Here is a 21,885-nt window from a genome sequence, read left to right as displayed (position 1 = left end):
GGCCTGTGCCGAGCCGCCGTTTAGCTATCTATACTCGTGCAGCGGATTAATTTGAAATAGCTGTAAGGGGTTATTTATAAAAAGATGACGCGTGACGACCGTTGAAACTGGTGCTTTAAGTATAGTATAGATTAGGCTATACACATGGGTTCCACCTAAATGTATCCTTCTATATCACTTTTTTGTATCAGGTTTAGGGTTCAAAACGGACGGAAAAAATTACGTCCCGACCCGTACCGTTTTCTACATTTGACTCGACCGTTTCCGTATTTACGGAAAAATATAGAAACGGGACAGAAAACGGGAGAGGGCTTATTCCGTCCTTTTTGCGGGATCCTATTTTTTCCGGATTGAACACGTATTTATTCCGTATTTGATAAATATGGGACGAGCCTAATATGCATTAGTATATAAACTAAATCGTCGTGAATTTAGGTGACAAATTATAGCACAGCTGACCATTGTAACCACCGGCACTTTTCAAATGACAAGTGATCTAAAGTCTTAAACAACATCAAATGTAGCTAAATGTACATATTTAGCAACCAAACAACAATAGAATGTTGCCTCTCTATATCTATTTGTTTTATATTATTGTTTTGCCAATCAATCACTAGTCAAACATCAATAACATTTCTATTTCTATTAAATTATGAGTTTCCGTTAGTATTTCCGTTTCCGTTCGTTTTCGCAATTCCGTTTATCCCGCTCCCGTTTCCGTTCCTGACTATTCCAGATTCGATCCTGTTTCCGATGATAAAATGCGGATACGGAAACGGGAGAGGAGTTTTTCCGTCCGTTTTCATCCCTAGTCACGTTGTCAATATTTTATTTCCTACCTTTTCATCTCCCGCATCGATTCCCTATTAATTCTCCCTTTATACCCCACTACAACCATAAAATATCATTTCCTATACCTACTTTTTATCCACTATCAATTTTTTTCTACTAACAATTGAAGGCAGGCCCACGTCAACAGTGCAAGGGGAGGGGTCGGGCACACGCCACAGTATGAGGGAGAGAAGAGGGCGAGCGCGTGGGGGACGTCGTAGGGGGCCACGTTGCGGGCGTCCGCGCGCCCTTGTAACCGCCATGCAACGGGAGGGGGTGGGCGCGTGGCTGCTGTTGCGGGTAGTCTTATGATGCTTCCGATGCCTGACGCCAAGCTGGACCACAACGTCCCTTCTTCGTTGTCTGGCCTGCCATGAAGGCGAGTGCTTATTCGCTGCAGCTTGCTGCGACTGTTGCTTCTACAATATTTTGTCTCTATAGACTGAAGCTATAACAGTCCGAACAGCTACAACAACTACGACCGTCAGTCAACCGAACAATTATGTTTGGTGCACATAGAGATCAAGGGGAGTTATAGGGTTCGTACAAGTGAGCCTCCTGATATATTAGATATGATCTAACCATATGTTATAATTAACACTTTAACTCTTCCACCATCTAATTCCTTGTTGAATTGCATCAACTCCTAGAATAAAAGAAAAATTTTGAATTGTGGACTAAGCGAGCTCAAATGGTTAGGCTTTTGTATATTCAAATTTGATCATCCAAATAGTTAGTACATGTGGCTATATTTTTTTAAAAAAATATAATGTCACTACCTCTCCAATGGCTGACGATATATAGCGTTATTCATCACCATTAAATAAAACCTGTCGATCTAGTGTTTAGTAGGTGTTTATTAGTAAAGAGATAGGCACCTGCGTACTAATAAGTTAAATTTATTTAGAACAGGCGAAGGATTTATAAAGTTACAATTAATTAAATTCTTTCGAAAATAATTTTCAAAAAAAATAACTGCTACCCAGCATTTTTGGCGTCGTCCGTCTTAACCCCCTCCCCTCTCTCTCTATATTAACTGCCACTCTGCGCCCATCGCGGCCACTCTATATTATCTCTCTTTCGCCCACCTGATCAGGCGTCGCCGCCATCCACCGGACGCGGCAGCCATGGCGCCAGCGGTGAGGCTCAAGCGCTCCTCCACCCAGACTATCACACTGCCGCCGCCCGACGCGCGGCTGGCTGTGCGCGATGTCATGCGGTCCACGATCCCGTCGCGGCCCGCCGAGGCTCCGGCGTCCACGGAGAGGCCGGCGCCCGCCGCGGCGCTGCAGGGGTTCCTGTGCCTGGAGGAGGTGGACGGGAGGCGCTGGAGCTATGTGGTGGACGGCGGGTCCGCGAAGGGGAGGGGCAGTGGCGGGGTCGCTGTCCCCGCTGGCGCCTCCGTCAGGGCCGTACCGCTGCAGTCGCCGCTTCCGCCTGCCGAGGTGAGCAGCTGGGTGGAATTGTGGCTTCCTGGTAGGTTCGGGGTTAAGATTCGCCTGAATGTCTCCGCTGCGGTTACGGGCGTTTGATTGGGGAGAATTGTTTCGGTTTTTGAATAATCGGATTGGATTGTTTGCTAGGGTGTTCGTTCAATTGGTTTTCAAATAGAAGGCATATCAAATTGCCAAATCGATATTCGGATATTGATCTAATCGGTATGTATATGCATGAGGGTTCTAAGGCCATTCTCGGTGGTGAGTTTCAATGCACTGTTTCCTGCCAAATCATATTTAAACTAGGTAACCGTGTATACACGGTTTTCCCCATGAAATCCTACCGTGAAAGGCCTAAGGGCATGTACAATGAGTGTCTTAAGTTGTGTCTTAGAGTGTGTCTAGGGAGGTGAATGTAAAAAAACTCAAGACATGTATCTTGACGAAGACACAGTGTCTTAGCTCTATGTTTGAGACAGGAGGCTAGCTGATTGGTCACTTTAATTTATTGAATGCTCTGATTGGTACAATGAATATGGTAAGACACACGTTTTAGATACGACCACTGTATTATGTTGTGTTTTAGCTGTGTCTTATACTTGGAGTACCGTGCAGCCGTATCTGGGTTGTACATGCCCTAATAGATGTGTTTACCCGCTCATATGACGATGCACACTAAATTATTGGACTAGCGGTGGTCATTTCTAGGTAAGTTGAGACCAGGGGCTGAGCTAGACCTGTTCATCGGTGTCAGCTGACACTGGCGACTTTTTACAAAATCAGTGAAAAAAATCTTTGATATGCAATGCAATGTTCATCCATAGAACTGACATTAGTGTCCAGTGGAACTTGACACCGATGGCTGCGTCAGCTGGCTCCATCCCTTGTTGAGACGAATTTTTTTTTTACAGTGAAAAGCTGTAGGAGAGACCCCTACAGCGCAATTCTATTAAGATAAAGCAGAAACGATTTTACAAAGAACACCGAAATAAACACGAACAAAGGAAGAGTAAAGGAAAAAAAGAAAGCTAACAATCGAGAGTTCAGCCATAAAGAGATCCCACAATTTGTTGAGACGAAATTGGGGAAGTTAGTTTTGCTCGAGAATTCCTAGGCTGTGTTATTTTTTTGTTTTTGTTTCAAATTGTACTTTTACGTTTCAGTCTCTAGTTGGTTCTCGTAAATTGTAGAGAATTGGGCATTTGGATTGACCACGTGTGAGATTTATTGGTCTCAGTATGTTGGCCCCTATGGAAACGCCTCAGATAAGTGAGAGATGCTAGGGAAATTACTTGTAACTTAATATGGTAACAGCTTCTGGCACTAATAATTTTAGTGATATGTTATGTTCCAAGTTTTGAACAACGGAATTTTACTCACGCTTGCCCCTTGGCCCTTGAACCTTTTGTTCTCCATAGTCCTGGGCTTTGTTTAATGGCATGTGCAAATTTAAGCTTATTTGTTCCAAGTGATCATGATTAAGGATTAAAAAAATAAGTATGACATGGAATATGGTTGCAGGAAATAATGTCATTCATAAGATCATATGTTGTGCCTGAAGGGTTTCCAGACAGTGTTACTCCTTCATATGTACCTTACATGAACTGGAGGGCTCTGAAGGTATTTTGTTGAACTTACGCTCAACCGTCAGCTTTTACTGCTGTTCTCAAGAATCAAGCGAAGTTTAATAGTTTGTTCACTATTCAGCATTTCTTTGGTGGTGCCATGGGGGTGTTTACGACAAGAACCTTGCTGAGTTCTGTTGGAGTCTCTCAAAGCAAGGTAATACCAGGTGCCATTGCTATCAACTGGATCCTCAAGGTAAAAATATTATGTCTATTCAGGAGCTCTTCTTTCTCTTGTTCACCATACTAACCTGTACAATGTATTCAAGTCAATATTCTAACTATCCAGAGTGAATACCCTTTATTAACTACTGGGCTTTTTTTGCACACAAGATATTAGCCATGTTACCATTACCACATACTCTGTTCTGTTATACCAAGCTTTAATGCTTAGGAATCATGTGGATGCCCCCTGGCTTGTAAGGTAATATGGTTATCATCGCACTTGTACCACAGGATGGTGCTGGGCGTGTTGGAAAAATGCTTTTTGCACGTCAAGGAAAGAAGTTTGACAATGACCTAAAGCAGGTAAACATGTGGAACCACAATTTTTTCAATATACATGGTCCTCGTAATATAGATAAATAACTGAAACTAACTGAAACAAAAACCATATGCAGTTGCGGTTTTCTAGTGATCTCTTGTTGGAAATAGGAGCTGGGATAGAATTAACTACTGCTGCATTCCCTCAGTTTTTCTTGCCTATGGCCTGTGTAGCCAATGTTGTAAAGGTTTGCCCTCATCAGCACTAGTATTTTCAAATTGGACCGTTTAACAGCATTGGTGAAAAACATCCTTTCTTTTTCATGCATCATGTAGAACGTCGCTGCTGTTACATCAACTTCAACTCGCACTCCTATCTATAAGGCCTATGCTAGAGGAGAAAACATTGGAGATGTCACTGCTAAAGGCGAATCTGTCGGGAACATTGCAGATCTGGTAAAAATCAATTAATCATATTGTTACCTCTAAATCTTTCTTGTTGCATGGTGGCATGCCAAATTAACATATTCGTGAAATGTCATTTTTTTTGTTAGTATAATAAGATGCTCATGTATGAATAATTTTGGTTTGCCTTTTCACTGCAATCAACACAGAATGGCTTCTGTTTATTTTTGAATGTTATCGTTCTCATATTAACATGATTTAGCAGCTATACTGACATCCTTTTGTTTTATTACACCTGAAGCTTGGTACTGGTTTGAGTATCTTTATCTCAAAAAGGAACCCGTCACTGGTGACTTCGTTTGCCTTCCTTTCCTGTGGATATCTCCTGAGTTCATATCAAGAGGTCCACTTTCATTCTTCTAGCGTATTGCTTCAGAGTTTGTAAAAGCTGATAGCTCGATGATTAATAATTTGATATTGTTGATTAACAGGTGAGATCTGTTGTGCTGAATACCCTAAACAGAGCGAGGTTCACCGTCGCAGTAGATTCCTTCATTAAAACTGGTAGGTCAAACTTGAAAATGTATACTCAATTATTATTTGGACCATTTAAGTGGTAAACTGTAGGACTTCATGTATCATATATAAAAGCTAGTATGTAGATTCTTTTGATCAATTCTGAAACTTGATGGAAAATCTGCTTATTTTTAAAACGCGATGCTGCAACACTATGCATGTATAGACACTATAGAAGCTGCATACTGAAAATGGAGTCCAAAGATTTTTAAACATGCCCTATTTTCCTTTTTCATTCATACATAGTTCAGTTTTATTCGAAGCTTGAAACTTGTTTCCGGCTTTTCTAGACCTCTAGATATATTAACTTGAAAATATCCAGTTCTTGAATCTTTAATTTTCTATGATACAGGTCACATTCCCTCCTTGAAGGAAGGAAACTCACAGGAGACGATATTTAATCCACCTTGGCGGCACGAGACAGTCGCCATAGGTTTGTGCAAGTGCAAGTGTTATTCAAATTGTGTTCCTTTCTTGAGATACTGGTGTCACTTTTCATATTCTATTTCAACTGTATTTCAGGTTCAAGGTTTGGAGAAGCATTTCAAGAGCCAGCTTCATTTCTTGCCATAAGACCCCTGTTTGAGGTATGCCCTCTCTGGGCACCAGCAATTAAAAAACGAATCCAGAAACTACTCTGTGCTTTCATATATGCACAGTAATTTCTGCATTTTTGAATTGTGCTTTTGGTATGACCAACATTTGATATCTTAATTATAGGACGAGAGATACATGGTAACATATAACCCGACAAAGGATAAAGTGTATGCTTTGCTCAAGGACCAAGCAAAATCAGATGACATTATCAAAGCTGCTTTTCATGTAAGCATTTGTTCCTCACTGCAATGTAATTGGTATGTGTTTTGGTTTCTTTATCCTATACTCAATGCGTTTCTGCTGCACAGGCTCATGTGCTACTGCATTTTATTAATGCATCACATGCACGGAGGCTGAAGCTGAAGCAGAAGCAGGCAAACCCTGACCAATCAGAGCATCTGTACTCTAGAAACGTGGATTTCCTGGCGCACATAGCTGAATCTTGCAAAATTGTTTCCTCATCGTACGGAACATTCAAGAAGAAAGCAAGGGAACAGGTAAAAACTCCGTGTGCTTTATGATGAATGCTTCTGTCCATTATATATGTGAGTTAGTTCTGACAGTGACAACCAACCACATTGTGTTTTGCATTTCAGGGTTGGATAATGTCAGAATCTTTGCTCAACCCTGGCAAGGCTCGATTATGTGCAGCAAAACCACAATGAATCTACTGTTTCAGTTCAGTGTCGATGAGATGATACCAATCTCATGTTTGTAAAGACTAACTTTTCTAACCAGACAGGATGCTCAGTTCTTAGGAGCTGAACTAACATATGTTGGTTCCCAGCAATAGGCGTGAATCTGAAACTACCAAATTCTAGGAAGAGCAAGAGTTTTACTATTTGTAAGTTCCATCTCTTTCGTGTCTAGGCATCATAGTTTGTGATTGACTTAAAATTTTACATTTTTGAATAAATATTTTGAATAAGACGGTCAGAGTTTTTGAAAAAAGTCAACGGTGTCATATATCAACATGGAGTGGATAGGTGGTGTGCTGGTTGTTGACTCGCGAGTAAAGGGCCCAACGAGGGTGACTTCAAAACTGGTACTGCTAACTGCACAGACTAGAGGCTTATCTCTACTACTTATTAAGTTAGTAATAGTAGCCTGCCTTTTTGTGTTCTGCCATTTTACGATCTCAGCCATCCATTCTACCGTTCTACAATTTTAGCCGTCCAATCCCGCACACCAGTTTTCCGCGCGCAGAAAAAAAAAATCAACCGTGGCTGCCTAGGGATCGAACCTTGGATCTATTGAGCACAATGCCTAGCCTTCCAGCCTCTAGCCAACATGACTCATATTGAATTGTGTACAACTTCAACTAAAACGTCTTTTGTGTTTAACCCACCGTCCACTTTGTATGCTAACTGAGTCTAGAAAAACATTTATAGCTTGGCCCCTGATCTTTCTGGAATTTGGGACGCAGTCCAGGAAATAAAGAAAATAGGGAAAAAGAGTTTAGAAATTGATTTTTAGTTTAAAAATAATTGCAGAAACCCATTTAATTCATGGAAATTTCATATTAAATCCAAATGAGTTTATTCCAATTTCTATAATTCTATAATATTATTTTTATCACATAATACCTCTGTTTTGTCATGAAAACAATAATAAAATTGTTTTCCTAATTAATCCAATATCAAATACATAGAAACTTTGGAAATTCGTAACTTTCCCATTTTAATTCCAAATTGAATCGTTCCAGTTGTGTTAGTCTCGTATGAATATTTACTACGCAGTAACAACATTGATTATACCATGTTTCATACTTTTATAATTAGATATTTATTTATCCTATGTTAATTAGGTTAATCTATGTCTATTGGATTAATTTATTTAATATATTAATATAGTATTCTAACTTTGTGGTTATACGATGTTTGACCATTAGTTTTGCAAACACACACTTACCTTTTTGTTTAAGCAAAAGCGTATGGTGGTACGTGTCCAATGACTAACGATGTACGAGAGAATTTCTTCCGGTATGTGTGAAACGTGCTCTCCAATAATGAGATCATACAAATCGTGATATATATCAAAGTCTGCATGATACTGATGGTTGCAATGTAGTGATGAAACAGATAGATTATAAATAACAAAATTTATGTATGACCAGAATCACAAATTGATTATGAAACATTTTCTCATAACAGTATAACACATATTTTGTATATAAGTTATCGTAGTATACTGGTATTATATATTCCCGTTGCAACGCACGGGCATTCAGCTATCATGTATAGAAGTCTGCACGGTACTGTTGGTTGCAATGTAGTGATGAAATAGTTAGATTGAAATAACAAAATTTATGTATGACTAGGATCACAAATTAATTACGAAACATTTTCACATAACAGTATAACACACATTTGTTCATAAGTTATCATGATATTAAATGTTTCCGTTGCAACGCACGGGCACCCACCTATATGTGTTTATGTCTACATCTATGACAGGAAACACATCTACTACATCTCTCTCCAAGCTCACTTGCTACCATTGCACAATGCGTAGTAGTAGATAAGTATCACCGATATTCTTGAATTATATTTTTGGATGGAGGTAATATTATTTAAAGAAGAGTTTTGCATGCTATTTCTTTTGTTTGAATAATGCATCATACTTAAATTCCCTTTTTTGCATGTGTGAAATTTTTTCTTCGTAATATTTTTTCCATGGATCAGACTTGTGAGTCATTTTCATAAACCAACACCAAGCATGAATCCATGTTTCCTACTTCAAACCCCGAACAAACTCCATGAGCAGGAGACATTCGTGTTGTCGTCGCTCATCGATGACAAGAAGAAGCTTGGAGACTGTCAGTTCGACCTCTAAAAGCAGTCTTACGTGGTCGCATGCGCCGCTGTGTACGACAAGCTCCCGCGAAGCCGCCGCTTGGACGCGGTCCAGAGCAGCTGCACCGCGCTGTCCATCGTTAAGCAGGGGGGCCTCATGGTTGTCGCCAACGTCGACGACTCTCGGGTTGTTCTGGACACCGCATCCGACGACGACGCCATCACGCCGTCCAACTCATCGTCCACCTGAAGCCCAACCTGTCACGTAAGTCGCTACTGACCGGACATGAATTCTTGTGCACTGGAACGATGGACGTTGCTGACGTTGTGTGAGTGTCCTCGAACATGATGTATGTAGTGGAATAGCGCATTCGGTGGTGCAACGGCCAGGGGTACTACCTCGCTGATGAGCCCGGAGTGCACTTCGTTTGGCAGCCCAACCAAGAGTCATCGGTACTCGTCATATCGCGTGCGTTCGACGACTACTATATCGAGGATTGTGGCGTCATCTTGGCGCCGAAGGTGACACAGAGGAGGACCGACAACAGTTACCAGTTCGTCATCCTCGCCACCGTCAGGGTAGCTTTTGTGCCGGCCTGCATTTAATTGTCTTCACAAACACATACACACTTACCTTTTTATTTAAGCAAGAGCATATGGTGGTGTGTGTCTGATGACTAACGATGTACGAGGGAATTTTTCCGGCATGTGTGGAACGTGCTCGTGCTCTCCAATGATGAGACCATACAAATCGTGGCATATATCGAAATCTGCATGATACTGATGGTTGCAATGTAGTGGTGAAATAACTAGATTAAAATAACAAAATTTATGTATGGCTAGGATCACAAATTGATTATAAAACATTTTCTCATAATAATATAACACAGATTTTGTATATAAGTTATCGTAGTATACTGGTATTATATATTCCCGTTGCAACGCACGAGCATCCAGCTAGTCTATAGTCTATGTTTGGTGCAGCCATTCCTGCTGTAACCGTCGTCGGCTGCGGAGTTTTCTTGTTTGGAAGTCTTCGGATCCATCCCCCCCCCTCCCCCGCGCGCGCACTTGAGTACTAGACTCCAGTTTCTAAGTGAAGAATCATTACTCATGCCTTAGATGACTTCAAACCTCGTATATACATGTTCGGTAATAATTGCAAGCCATCTGTGTTGATGTTTCTTATTACTGGCGTGGACATCTACCACTGCTGTATTATTGTGAATTTTTTATGTAAGTCATTATTGTGTATTTGCGTTTGTCAGACAGGTGAGGGCTGTCCTCTGGGTGCGCGTTCGGTATTGTGCTAAAGACGAGAGGCGATTAAAACACGGCATCATAAGCATCTAAGCAAGTGTTTTGATAATTAATAATAACATATCATTATTGTGACTACCATGCATTTTGTGTAATGTAGAAACAAATTTGAGTAAGGTCACAATGGTTTGGGCGGTTTTTATACCCCTAATTATTGTTGTGGTTTTTGAAAGGATGAAGATAAATTTAAGAATGTGTTCTACAGCAGAAACAAATTTGAGTTATGCTACAATGATAGAGAAATGGTTTAGGGAATCTATGGTTTCTATACCGATTACAATGGTAGAGAAATGGTTTAGGGAATATATACCAATAATAAAAAAATTGTCGTTTTTCAAAGAATGAAAGATAAAGTTAAGAATGGCATATTATAATCAGGGGCGAATCTAGCGCCACTTTAACCATAGTGCACACCTTATTAAATATACATAGGATCATAGAAATACATAGCACCACTTTAACCATAGTGCACACCTTAGTAAATATACACATGATTTTAGAAATACATGGTCAAAAAATGTTTAGCTAGTGGAAATGGTATTTTATCCTGGTGCCCGTGCACCAGGCAAAGTGTACGTAGCGTCGTCCCTGATTATAATGTCGATTGGAGCTAAGAGATCTGAGAGACCCATCACCCAATCGAGACTTGCAAGCTGAGAGACCGAATCGAGACTTAGAGTAGTTAAGACTTTGTTTGTATTATAACAGGGGTATAAACTAGTAGTTTGACCTAGGTAAATCTAATGAATCTAGTATGCACACTAGATGTCTTTAGCTCAAGTGGCTTAAGGGAGTCCCAAAATTACCAAGAATCAATCCAATTCTAATATTTTAAAACCGTATAAGTTAGAAGGGGTTTTGAGACGTCGAACCCTATGTTTTAGGGTCGTCGGACTATAGTGGATTGGTGCGACGTCTATAAATAAACATGTTGAGAGCGTTCAAGCGTCAGACCGTGTGAATCAAACCAATGTGTTAGGTTTGATGGTCTATGTGATTAGGCCCGAGAGTTTCAAAGGTATGTTAAATTGGTCTAACAACATGCATTAGACCATATGGCAACATTGTTTTAGCTAGGATTTTAACTATAGGGTCGTTAGACTCTGAACAATTGGCTCGTCGAACCATAGAGGATGGATTTGATGAGTGTAAGGGTTTTGGTGGTTGTTGGATCATACGTGATTGAGTTTCAAACAGCTAGACATAGTAGTACAACCGTTATCATTGTGTCTTATCGAACCCTATTGTATGGATTAACAGTTATAAATCTAGCCTGAGTTGGCGGTAACAGCTAGTTGGTTAGTTGGTGGCTATACATACCCATCAACCAGCCAACACACTTGCTCTTGTCCTATTTAATAGCCAAAGTAATCCATATAGTGTGAGATATGAAGTCATTGTATAGCGAGGAATTTGAGTCAAATTTTATGAGATTAACAACATCATTAGTGCAAACAAGAGCAATTATTATGCATCCATTGTTCTTATTGGCCTCGAGAGAGAGTAAGTGAGAGCCTATGTTTTTACTCTTGGTGATCGTCATCATCTAGACGATTTGGTGGCGATCGAAGTGTGATGATTATCCGAAGAGGTTGTGGGTGATCTAGCTCAGAATTTGTATATGGTCATGAGTTTTCATCATGTTAAAGCGATAAAAATCGGCTCGTAGAGAGCACTCGGTCTATTTAGATAAATAAATAAATATAACATTAAAAGGCTAGTTTTTTCTATGTTTATTTGTCCATTTTCTTCTAATTACCGAGCAGTAGAGAGTTTCTTCCATTTCATTTTTTACTTCACAAACTGTATTCACGTCATTTGTCTCATATATGATGTAGATTCATGACCCATACTCATACCAGTGTATCTCTAGTCTGGTTCCTTAAAACCTGAAGCCATTTCGAGCTCTCCCCGCGTTTTGCGGTCATAGTTTTGCAGAAAGGTCCTTCGTCTTTTCGCGATTCAACCCGTGGTCCTCGCCCGAACCTCAATCAGGTTCGGTTGGGCGCCCTGCCGCGGTCCCCCGAGCACCGGTCTTGCCTCGCCCAAACCCTAGCTTGTTGCCGCCGCCGCCGCCTCCTCCTGCCCCGCTTGCTTCGAAGCTGTTGACTCGCTTCACCGCCGCGACGAGCATCTCAACAACCTCCGCCACAACGACGGGCACGAGCCCCTCCACCGCCTCCGACTCGTCGCCTCGGCTCACCACTTTCTTACTAGGGCGGCACCGCTGTTCGCACAGAGGAACAGAGTTGCCGCATTCGCATGGACTCCGCCGCCACTGCCCTCCTCGAATCTGCCTCCGCCTCTTCCGCCAACGTCGCAGGCAAGGAGATATCTGCCCGCCACCTCGCCCACCGCACTACCTCAACATGACCTCCTCCTCGCTCTGCAAGAAGTCAGACCTCGCGCTCCTCCACATGGTCCCCTGTGCCCCGCTCTGCCGTCTCCTTGACAATATCCATGAGGTTTTGCTCGCCACCAGGCTCACCCTCCTCTTCCCCGCCGTCCTACTCGCGTTTGCCACACAAATCTTCCACTTCAGCTAGGCAACTCCTCTCCCTCTTCCTCCTCCTACTGTCATTGCAACTTTTCCCATTTAATTTCACGCTGCATAGAGTACTCCAATTCGATCAGAACTTGGGCATATTCTTCGATTGATATCCTCTGCACCGTTTGCAGGGTCATGTTATTTCCTAATATGTGGACGTTTAGTGAATCAGAGCTCCAGAATTTGGAAAACACAAAGCTCAAGCCTCAGAAGAAAGTTGGTCTTTATAATGCACCCTGTTGTCCAAGTTGCCATTTCCAGATTTTTTCCAGCAGCTATAGATATGCACGAACATTTATTTTCACTGCTCGAAGTTTTAGACTGATAAAGTGGACACTGCATCTACCAGCCATAGCTCATTAAGGTGTGTCTGATGTATCTTACGGGCTGCCTCATTGTGTGGTATTTTCTATGCACATTATCAGTGATTTATTAAGGCAAACATGTTGGGCGTATGTATTTCTGTATGTTGGGCACTCTATTCATGTACTAATATCACAGTCATGTTCATTCTTTAAAGTGCACTGACATAGTGAAGCATTTATTTAGCGGACAGCCTGCAGGATGAAGATGATGAAAACTGTTTTCAACCTCTGCTTTCATCACATAATTTGATGGAGTCAAATGTTTAATTCATATGGAATGCTCCAATGCCAGTTTATACTGACATGTTTTGTTTGTTGTACTACAAGAGATTAGCCTAATTCGGTAATATAGTTATTCTTAATAAATGAAATGTATAGTGAATGCCTGTGGTACTAAAATAAGGTGGTAAAAGTTTGTATGGCTGGATTGAAAAATCACAATGAATGAAATATTTATTTATGGGATCATATACCGAGAATCATCTTTGGATGGCAGAGGTGTCTAGCTAGATGCGCATCTTTCTCATGATGGTACACAAACTGATTTGGCACTTTGCAGCCTTCTTATTGTTCAATTTGTTTTGCTGCAAACTGTCGTCATTATCTTTTAAATGTGTCGTGTTTTAGTATGTGAAATGGTGGTATGTTCTACGTTTGCAACATGCAAGTTTCGCAGATGCTATAGCCACGACGACAGGTGGAGCCCGATTACAAATATGTATGTGTTCTGTTTAAATGTAGGCTCTACTTGCGAGTGAATATGCAAAAAGGAATTACAAGTAGGCTTGTTTGGTATTATTCAGAGTTCAGCAGGTTAATAATGCAGTTTGAAGTCCAGACATGCTGCTGGAATTATTTACCTGGTCTGAGTTCTGCTTGCTGATACATTTTGTTATAAATGTAGATTGAAGGTGTAACTGGAATTGCACTGGGTGCAACTGTGTTCTTTTCAGTCTACATGTTAGTTGTATTTGCCATGCGGATAGTGTCCATATGTTTTTCTCTGCAGCTGTTATTGAGAAAGGCGACGGTTATTATACATATGTTTAAGATATCTATCATACCTAAGATGAACAGGTTGTAATTCAAAATTTGGCAACTTAGATTTTATCCAAAAAAACAGTAGTAGATTAATTATTGCTAAATGGTTCTCTCAGTACATGAACACTCTTTTGTTTTATGTTGACAGTACGTACAAAATCAATCATCGACATCCATTTATGTCACAATCTAATTTCTATGCCAACCAATCTATGCAGGAAAACAAAGATGGCATTGAACTACTGAATGCGGCTATAGAAAAGGCTTGCTACACGGAAAGGTATGTTCTCTCTTATCTACTTGGTTCACAAACAGACAAACCTTTGTGTGTATAGTTGATTCGACTTAACTGTGTGGCAGGTGGTCATCGAAATGGATGTTCTTGCTTCTGAATTTTTCGGTGAGGACAAGACTTATGATCTTAATTTTATGCAGGAGGTAAGAATTGCAAATGCTTATTATGCTTTTGTAGGTTTATGTACCTGTAGCTATAGCTATTCCCTATGCTATTATGTTGGACTTTGATAATATATGAGTTTTATATTAACGTGTACTCGGTTTCTTGGCCAGAATGATGATGGTTCAAACAAAATTTATCCCTAAATGTAAATTATCATCTTATTTTATTCCTAAATGTAAGAGTTTCATTGTGACTATAGTCTGCAATTATTTCGTGTATCACTATATTTGCATATTGATATTGGTCGTCGTCCATGCATGGAAAATATAGTGATGTGTGTGTTACAAGTTGTGATAATGCAAAGATTTGTTGGCTGACAGTATAGTCCCTATATAACAAGCATGACACCTTTTCATTTCTGCTACTTCTCATTTTTGCACATCTTGGATACTATGGTATAGTCCAGTGCTCCAGTTATTGATGATGCCTGGAACCATATATCCCTAATACTTTAATGACGCTCAGCCTCTAGATACCACTAACCTTATATCATTTGAATTGATTGTCAGCTTCTGCACACTTAAATTATGGTATATGTTCAGCCTGCAGATATCTATCTGATTGATGAACCAAGTGCTTATCTTGATTCGGAGCAGCGTATTGTGGCCTCAAAGGTTATCAAGAGATTCATTCTTCACGCGAAGAAAACTACATTTATTGTTGAGCATGATTTCATCATGGCAACATACTTGGCTGACAAGGTCATTGTTTATGAGGGGCGACCTTCTATTGACTGTACTGCCAATGCACCACAGTCTTTAGTATCCGGGATGAATAAATTCTTATCGGTAAGTGCATGATAACAAAATATGGACTGTTACCAATAACATAGCGTGCTCTTTGTTGGTCCAGCCATATGCAGTTCTCATAGTTTAATCTTCAGTCATACTATATATCTGCACTTCAAACTTTTATTGGCCTGGAGTCTAGCTTATTACCCTTTACATTGGTTCCTATAGTATTAACCTAGGATTTCATGGGTTGTGCAAAAACATAGAATTTCGTGCACCATTTTTCTTTTGATTTTGGTGTAGTATCTCCATGTTGGTTTCCAAAAAAGATCCAACCAACTACAGGCTGTTTATAAACGAACAGGACTCTGACATACCAGGCTCTTCAAGACCTTACTAACACCTTGATGTCTAACAAAAATCTTCAGTATGATTTGAGAACTCGAATATATTTGCACATAAAAAACCTGTTGCTGTATCTGTGTCATTGCTTTGATTTCTTCATCATTGGCTTATCTATTTCCCTGCACTAACTTCACTTGCCATTCTTGTGGTAGCATCTTGACATTACTTTTAAAAGAGACCCGACCAACTATAGGCCACGTATAAACAAGTTAGACTCTACAAAGGACTTGCTTAATTTGCAATTCTAGAGCTGATTCAGTGTGAATTTAGAGAGGTCATCATACATTTGAAGTTGTTAATTTCAAACTGAAACTGTATTATATTTAGTGCAAGTTTGTTTTTGTTGTTTCAAGATTGGTTAGTGGTTACAGGGTCGTAACCTTTGGATTTTGGTACAGTTTGCTGTTATAGTAACCTAATTATATTCCTACCACTCAGCCTGAAGGAGGACTGACATCTGATCTTTTTTATACACTTATTCCTAATTTATGATGTTCTTTCTCTCCGAAGTGAGTAAAATTGTGAAGTGAGCCTTCATGTTTTCTATGTGATTGGTACCAATAAATCCAGCATACACCTTTACCTAAGAAAGTCATGTTCCCCTTTAGAAAAAGCTCCTCAAGAGTACCGCAGCTTCTCAAATTTAGCTCAATACATGCTTTAATGTTCTCACACTAATCAGTGTTTACAGGTCATCGCTAGATGATGGTTTCTCTGCTTCTGATCATGGTTGTGAGCCTTCCTGTATGTCAATATCCATTGGTCGTTCCCGCAGGCAGTAGCCGCCGAGCCCACTGTCATGTATATAGAGACCATCTGCTACTAAGACCTTCTGGTCGTGAACTGTGTTGTTTAATTACTTGTGTAACCGGCATCTTTTGATAAACATGACATATAATATATTTTGTAAGGTGTCCGGTTCCTCACGATTGTGCAATCAGCTTGCCATTACTAAGTTCATAACTTTCTATATATGAAATTTATATAGCGCCCGATAGGGCGCTGTCTTTTCTAGTGACAATGAATGCGGAGCGGAGTCTGATTGGTTCGCACCCTACGTATCTCATACGTGACCCTGACTCATTTACGTGCACTCATAGAAGTCAGAATTTCTTTCTATTAAACGGATGCAGCCCCGCGGCCAAAAGCAGCATCCACGTTGCTTAAAAAATCTCCTCCGCACACGTGTCCCGTATCACTTCACCTTGGCGATCCAACGAATCAGCCGCTAACATGCCTTCTCTTCAACTTCCCAACTAAATAAAATAGAAAAAAAGAAGTAGACCTCTCGCTTTGCAGCCTCCAGCTACTCACTCCCTCCCTCTACATGGTTTAGTCGTTTTAAATTTATCCTGAATCAATTATTATTAACTTTGACCAGTTATGTCTGATGTTTCATAATATTTTACAATATAAAAGTAAAGTTATTAGATTCATCATGACTTTAACTACAGTTATATGTAACTTTTTAAGTTTAGAATAATGTAATCTTATATATATTGTTGGTCATAGTTAAAATATGATAAACCTAAAATGACTAAATCATATGAATGGAGGATACTCCCGATGCCCACTGTGCACACGGCGATAGAAATTGTACTGCTGACTCTGCCACCGCTATCGTCTTATAGAGCTAAACAGACCCTTCTCAGGCTTCATTTCGCTTTACCCTGTTCGTTGCTCCCTGCAAGGGTCCCAATCTTCGATTGCTTTCCAACATAATGATGCTGCTGAGGGCGACAACGTCGGCGCATTTGCTTTCGCCGGTGTCTACCACCCATTTATTGAACGTGTTTAGACTATCAACATCCATTTCTCCACATATAAGTTAAATTCAACGTGTTTAGTAATTCATTTTTTTCGAGTTATTTAGATTTATATTTCCTTATGCTTACACGTTGACTTGCATGCCATCAACATGATAGCTTTGAAACAGATGATAGTCTTCAAACTGCAGACCAAAATCTACAGTCTTTTCAATCACCATCGAAAAGGCATCATTTTACCATTCCTTTTAGATTATGGGCTAGGCGCAAATGTTTAAAGTTTGATTGCGATAATGATATCTTATTCATTCCATTTATTGATGTATATACTCTATTACCATCCTTTACTTCAACTGCAAAAAAATCTATTCAACTTCAAAATAACCTGCTTACCGTACACTGCAGGAATGATGTTCGAACTTTAGATTTAAGCCTTCAATGAACCACCACTTCTTTGGAAAATATATAACTTTTGCCTTATTTAGAAAACAATATCCAAATATCTTTTGTCTATACATCTTAATATATATATAGACTCAAGTGATGCTAAACACGTATTGTTTGTAACTCGTCAACTTCTGTGATGACTATATATTCTACAATAGTCATAATCATATGACAGACCGCAACACTCTATATAGATATATATGTATAATATAATGTTCCGTTTTTGTTTTTTACAGCATATATATAAGTATTTAATTTTCATGTGCGCGCTGGTGCGCGCCATTGGCTAGTGTCTATATAACGACGGTACGAAGTTCAATTTCTATATGTATTTGGTTTCGTTGCAACGTGTGAATATATTTGGTATTATTACTAATATTTTCTATAAATCTAGTTATTTTTAAATAATTTATTCTCTTTATTTCAAATTATAAGATGTTTTGATTTTTAATATAAAAACTACATACATAGAATAACAATAGCAAGTGTATCTCAAAAAACTAAAACATTTTGTATTGTTTGAGTACGTAAAATCCTAGAGCCATGTGACGAGAAAGTGTGGAAGGCGTGGATTGACCGAAGCGCGAGGCGATGCTGCAGTCTCCGCCTCCATTCCGGCCTGGTGTCCACCCTTTGTCGCTTCTTCTCTGCGACCATCGTCACCACCAGCCACCATCACCATCCCTCCCCTCGGCCTCGCGGTCGCAGCGGTCAGAGCCTCCGAGATGGAGCTCCGCCTCTGCCTCCGTCTCCACGCGCGCCTCCCTCCTGCCACGACGCCACCGCCTTTCCAGGCGACCGCGGTGCTCCCGGCCTCCCGCCGCCTTCGGACGGGTAAGGATTGCTTCAGCCACCTCTCCATTTGTTTAGGAGTTCGTTCCGTCCAAATGCTGGGCTACTAGCAACCATCCGTGTGAAAAAATCAAGCGAATTCCGATTGGATTGCTCGTAGATGCTACCGAACTGAGAGGGACCTTCATTTTGCTGCGGCTTGTGGTCAGGTGGTAGCTACGGGGTTGCTCTTAGGCGGCACACGAGGCGTTCGAGTCCGGCAATCTGCGCTTCAATAACCGACGGCGAGCAGGTGCAGTGTCTATCCGAAGCCGCGTGGCGCGTGTACTGTTGATTAAGAGGGAACCACTGACTGACATGAGCTTTTTTTCGCCAGGGCGTGGCTGTGAAGGAGAGGAGCGTCTCGGTGATCCTCTTGTCCGGAGGGCAGGGAAAGAGAATGGGGGTACCATGTCTCTTCTGCTTCAAACGTGTCTTCAGTTTTTTTTTTTTTTTTGTCGCAACAGTGCGAGGGCATGCTCTCTAGTTCTTGTGCGTTCGTTGGGGATATGTTCACCAGTTTGATCAGTTTGGGGACAATAAGGTCACCCTGACAGTTCAGTTTTTCAGTTACTGATAATGGAGTCTTTGAGCAACACTCTAATTTAAAGTATTATAAACATATTATACCAAGGCTGTGTGCTCTATTGAACAAATGAATCGAGTTAAGCCAAAAAAAGTCATTGTTGTTTGCTATCAATATAGATGAATTGCAGCGAAATGTTTTACTGAGCACTGTAAAAATATTTGCATTAGTGTGTTCTTCCAATGCTTCATTGCTGTCTAATTCTGCCCATCTTTTTTAACAGGCGAATATGCCAAAGCAGTATCTACCTCTACTAGGACTACCAATTGCATTGTACAGGTTCCTCTCTCTATCATAAGAGTTTTCAAATTCCTCAAGTTAGCAAGGTGATGTGGACACAGGAATCCTTACATTTTGTCCACAGTTTAAAAACATTCTGTCAACTGAAGGAAGTCAAAGAAGTTGTGGTAGTGTGTGATCCAGACTACAGTGATGTATTTGAAGGTAGCAATATTTTCCACTCATTCTATTTTTATGGACTTAGCTATGGTTTTATCTAAGGTGTATTAGAAGCAGCAGTTTCTATGACTACACTCGAACCATGATACACTCGTGACTTTGAGTGAGTTGTCTTGAATTGTTATCCGTTTCCATAGGTTCTATTGACAACTTGCAAATACCCCTTAAATTTGCACGCCCGGGAAAAGAGAGACAAGACTCTGTTTTTAATGGACTTCAGGTAAGTGGCAAATCACTTGTATCTATTGCTCCTTCTGCTCCTGTACATAAATATCGTGGGGATATTGTGTATTGCTTGTTTGCAGGAAATTGATGGGGATTCAGAACTAGTTTGTGTCCATGATTCTGCAAGGCCCTTAGTTTCTTCTGAAGATGTAAAAAAGGTTACTCCTCTTGTTCTTGATGCAGCATGAACTATATCATCGTATGTCTAATCAGATGGTTGCTTTAGCTTGTTCTTTCTTTGGAAGCACTGAAATACTATCTTTCCCAGCTAGGAACCTGCAGATAACTATCCCCTGCAAGTTGCAACTTATAATTTTTCTTTTGACAGAGGTAAACCCAGCTTTTATAGAAAGCAGTGTCACAGAACAAAAAAAAACAGGAAGCGTGGGGAACTCTAGCTTACAGAAGAAAGCAGGCCCTTCTATTGTATATATGCCTAAGAAAGTAAGAGACAATCATGATCTAAAGGACATTTAGGGTAAAAGGCCATTAGCAAAGGTCTATATATATGAAGGGGCTGACGTGCTAGAGAGAATAATCCAAACTGCAGCCGCTGCCTCTCTCCATAGGGTTGCGGACGTCCAAGACGTTGTCGTTGTTCCTCTCGTTGTATACGCGGTGCTAGCACACCAGTGTCGCGGCGTTTCATCGCCACATACCGTGGAGACGATGTTGCTGTTGCTGCAGCATTGATCGGCAACGAACTTGAGCACGAGCGAACGGGTTGCTGCAATTAATATACGAGGACGTACAGCTAGTTTTTCATATTTCACAGGAAGTGTATTTCCTGAAAGCTGCCAATTATTTTTGTGCTTTATATAGAGAGAAAAGGATGGCTACAAGTGCTTTGCAGTTTGTTCAAGCAATAATATTGGTTTTGATTTTACTGATTAGGTCTTAGAAGATGCTGCAGTACATGGAGCAGCTGTTCTTGGTGTGCCTGTGAAAGCTACAATAAAGGAGGTAAGTGTTCATGCAGTCTTGAATCTTGATGATGTGTCGCTATGATTTTTCAAATAGAATTACCCAATCAATCGTAGGCTTACTTTTTGCTAAGCTACCATGATCCATGTAATAGCATTCTGGATGGATTGTAACATTCCTTACCACTTATATCCCCTTCAGGCCAATACTAATTCTTTTGTAGTGAAAACTCTTGACCGGAAAACTCTCTGGGAAATGCAAACTCCACAGGTAATAATACTTTTACTTCTTTCTATATTTTTTGTTTTCTCCCCTGCTCCCACAGACCCCCCCCCCCCCCCCATTTTGCTTTTGAGGGACCACAACACTATAATAGTGTCTTTTCTGATTGTAGGCTATGAAGCCCAATTTACTCAGAGATGGTTTTGAGCTCGTTAAACGGTTAGTTTTGGTCTTACCTCTGGGCAAATCAAATTGATGGTATTGTTATACACTGCTTATACTGCTTAGTTCTCTATTTGATTTAATTATGCTATCGCAGGGATGGCCTTGAAGTCACTGATGATGTATCCATTGTAGAATATCTAAAACACCCTGTGTATATCACGGAAGGCTCTTATACAAACATTAAGGTATTCTAGAATAATATTTGTTATTTGAACTATAATGTTCTGAACTGCTTAGTTTGGAGAGAGCCGTGAAATGTGAATTTATTGCAGGTGACTACGCCTGATGACTTGCTACTAGCTGAGCGCCTGATGAATGAGGAATAGAGGTGATAGGCAAAATTAGCTCTTTGCCTGATTTTACAGACAAGTACGATTTTGTAGGACGGCATTTATCTACACTTCTACAGTTTTCAAAAACCAAAATAATTATGGAGCTCATGCTCGAGATATCTGAGCTCTCTGTAGACATTATGTCATTCTTTCTATATTATATATCAATGAAAAAATGGCCACGCTTTCTGCCGAGTTCATGCTTTGGCGGAAAACTGGAGCTCAAGCTATGGTTATAATTTCCGTTTTC

At 40.3% G+C, this 21,885-nt stretch overlaps 2 protein-coding genes across 3 annotated transcripts; both read left to right on the top strand.

The window, feature by feature from the left end:
- Nucleotides 1-1,866: 1,866 nt before the first annotated feature.
- Nucleotides 1,867-6,904, top strand: LOC100272571 (uncharacterized). Of its 2 annotated transcripts, none has more exons than XM_020541943.2 (13): nucleotides 1,867-2,276; nucleotides 3,789-3,887; nucleotides 3,975-4,088; nucleotides 4,349-4,420; nucleotides 4,513-4,623; nucleotides 4,712-4,831; nucleotides 5,082-5,183; nucleotides 5,272-5,344; nucleotides 5,709-5,789; nucleotides 5,879-5,943; nucleotides 6,077-6,178; nucleotides 6,262-6,450; nucleotides 6,550-6,904. In XM_020541943.2, the coding sequence occupies exons 1-13, from the start codon at nucleotides 1,959-1,961 to the stop codon at nucleotides 6,616-6,618; spliced, it is 1,515 nt and encodes a 504-aa protein (XP_020397532.1). In that variant the 5' UTR covers nucleotides 1,867-1,958; the 3' UTR covers nucleotides 6,619-6,904.
- An 11,470-nt stretch (nucleotides 6,905-18,374) lies between these two features.
- LOC103636414 (2-C-methyl-D-erythritol 4-phosphate cytidylyltransferase, chloroplastic) lies at nucleotides 18,375-21,874 on the top strand. Its single transcript, XM_008658772.4, has 12 exons — nucleotides 18,375-18,665; nucleotides 18,833-18,915; nucleotides 19,000-19,068; nucleotides 19,472-19,527; nucleotides 19,613-19,692; nucleotides 19,845-19,927; nucleotides 20,013-20,090; nucleotides 20,827-20,895; nucleotides 21,058-21,126; nucleotides 21,251-21,297; nucleotides 21,398-21,488; nucleotides 21,576-21,874. Exons 1-12 carry the CDS (start codon nucleotides 18,557-18,559, stop codon nucleotides 21,627-21,629), a joined length of 888 nt encoding a protein of 295 aa, XP_008656994.1. The 5' UTR covers nucleotides 18,375-18,556; the 3' UTR covers nucleotides 21,630-21,874.
- The last annotated feature ends 11 nt before the right edge of the window (nucleotides 21,875-21,885 follow it).

This window comes from Zea mays, chromosome 8 (genome assembly GCF_902167145.1).
Source record: "Zea mays cultivar B73 chromosome 8, Zm-B73-REFERENCE-NAM-5.0, whole genome shotgun sequence".
NCBI classification, from domain to species: Eukaryota; Viridiplantae; Streptophyta; class Magnoliopsida; order Poales; family Poaceae; genus Zea; species Zea mays.
This window is presented reverse-complemented; position numbering and strand designations above follow the sequence as displayed.

What these genes read in the sequence shown, in the direction of transcription:
- LOC100272571 (XM_020541943.2), top strand. Translation starts at nt 1,959, where the DNA reads ATGGCGCCAGCGGTGAGGCTCAAGCGCTCCTCCACCCAGACTATCACA. An exon ending in GTGTAGCCAATGTTGTAAAG is followed by an intron (nt 4,624 to 4,711) that starts GTTTGCCCTCAT and finishes TGCATCATGTAG; the next exon opens with AACGTCGCTGCTGTTACATC. An exon ending in AGAAGAAAGCAAGGGAACAG is followed by an intron (nt 6,451 to 6,549) that starts GTAAAAACTCCG and finishes TTTGCATTTCAG; the next exon opens with GGTTGGATAATGTCAGAATC.
- LOC103636414 (XM_008658772.4), top strand. Translation starts at nt 18,557, where the DNA reads ATGGAGCTCCGCCTCTGCCTCCGTCTCCACGCGCGCCTCCCTCCTGCC. An exon ending in CTGTTTTTAATGGACTTCAG is followed by an intron (nt 19,928 to 20,012) that starts GTAAGTGGCAAA and finishes GCTTGTTTGCAG; the next exon opens with GAAATTGATGGGGATTCAGA. An exon ending in CTTCTGAAGATGTAAAAAAG is followed by an intron (nt 20,091 to 20,826) that starts GTTACTCCTCTT and finishes TTTACTGATTAG; the next exon opens with GTCTTAGAAGATGCTGCAGT.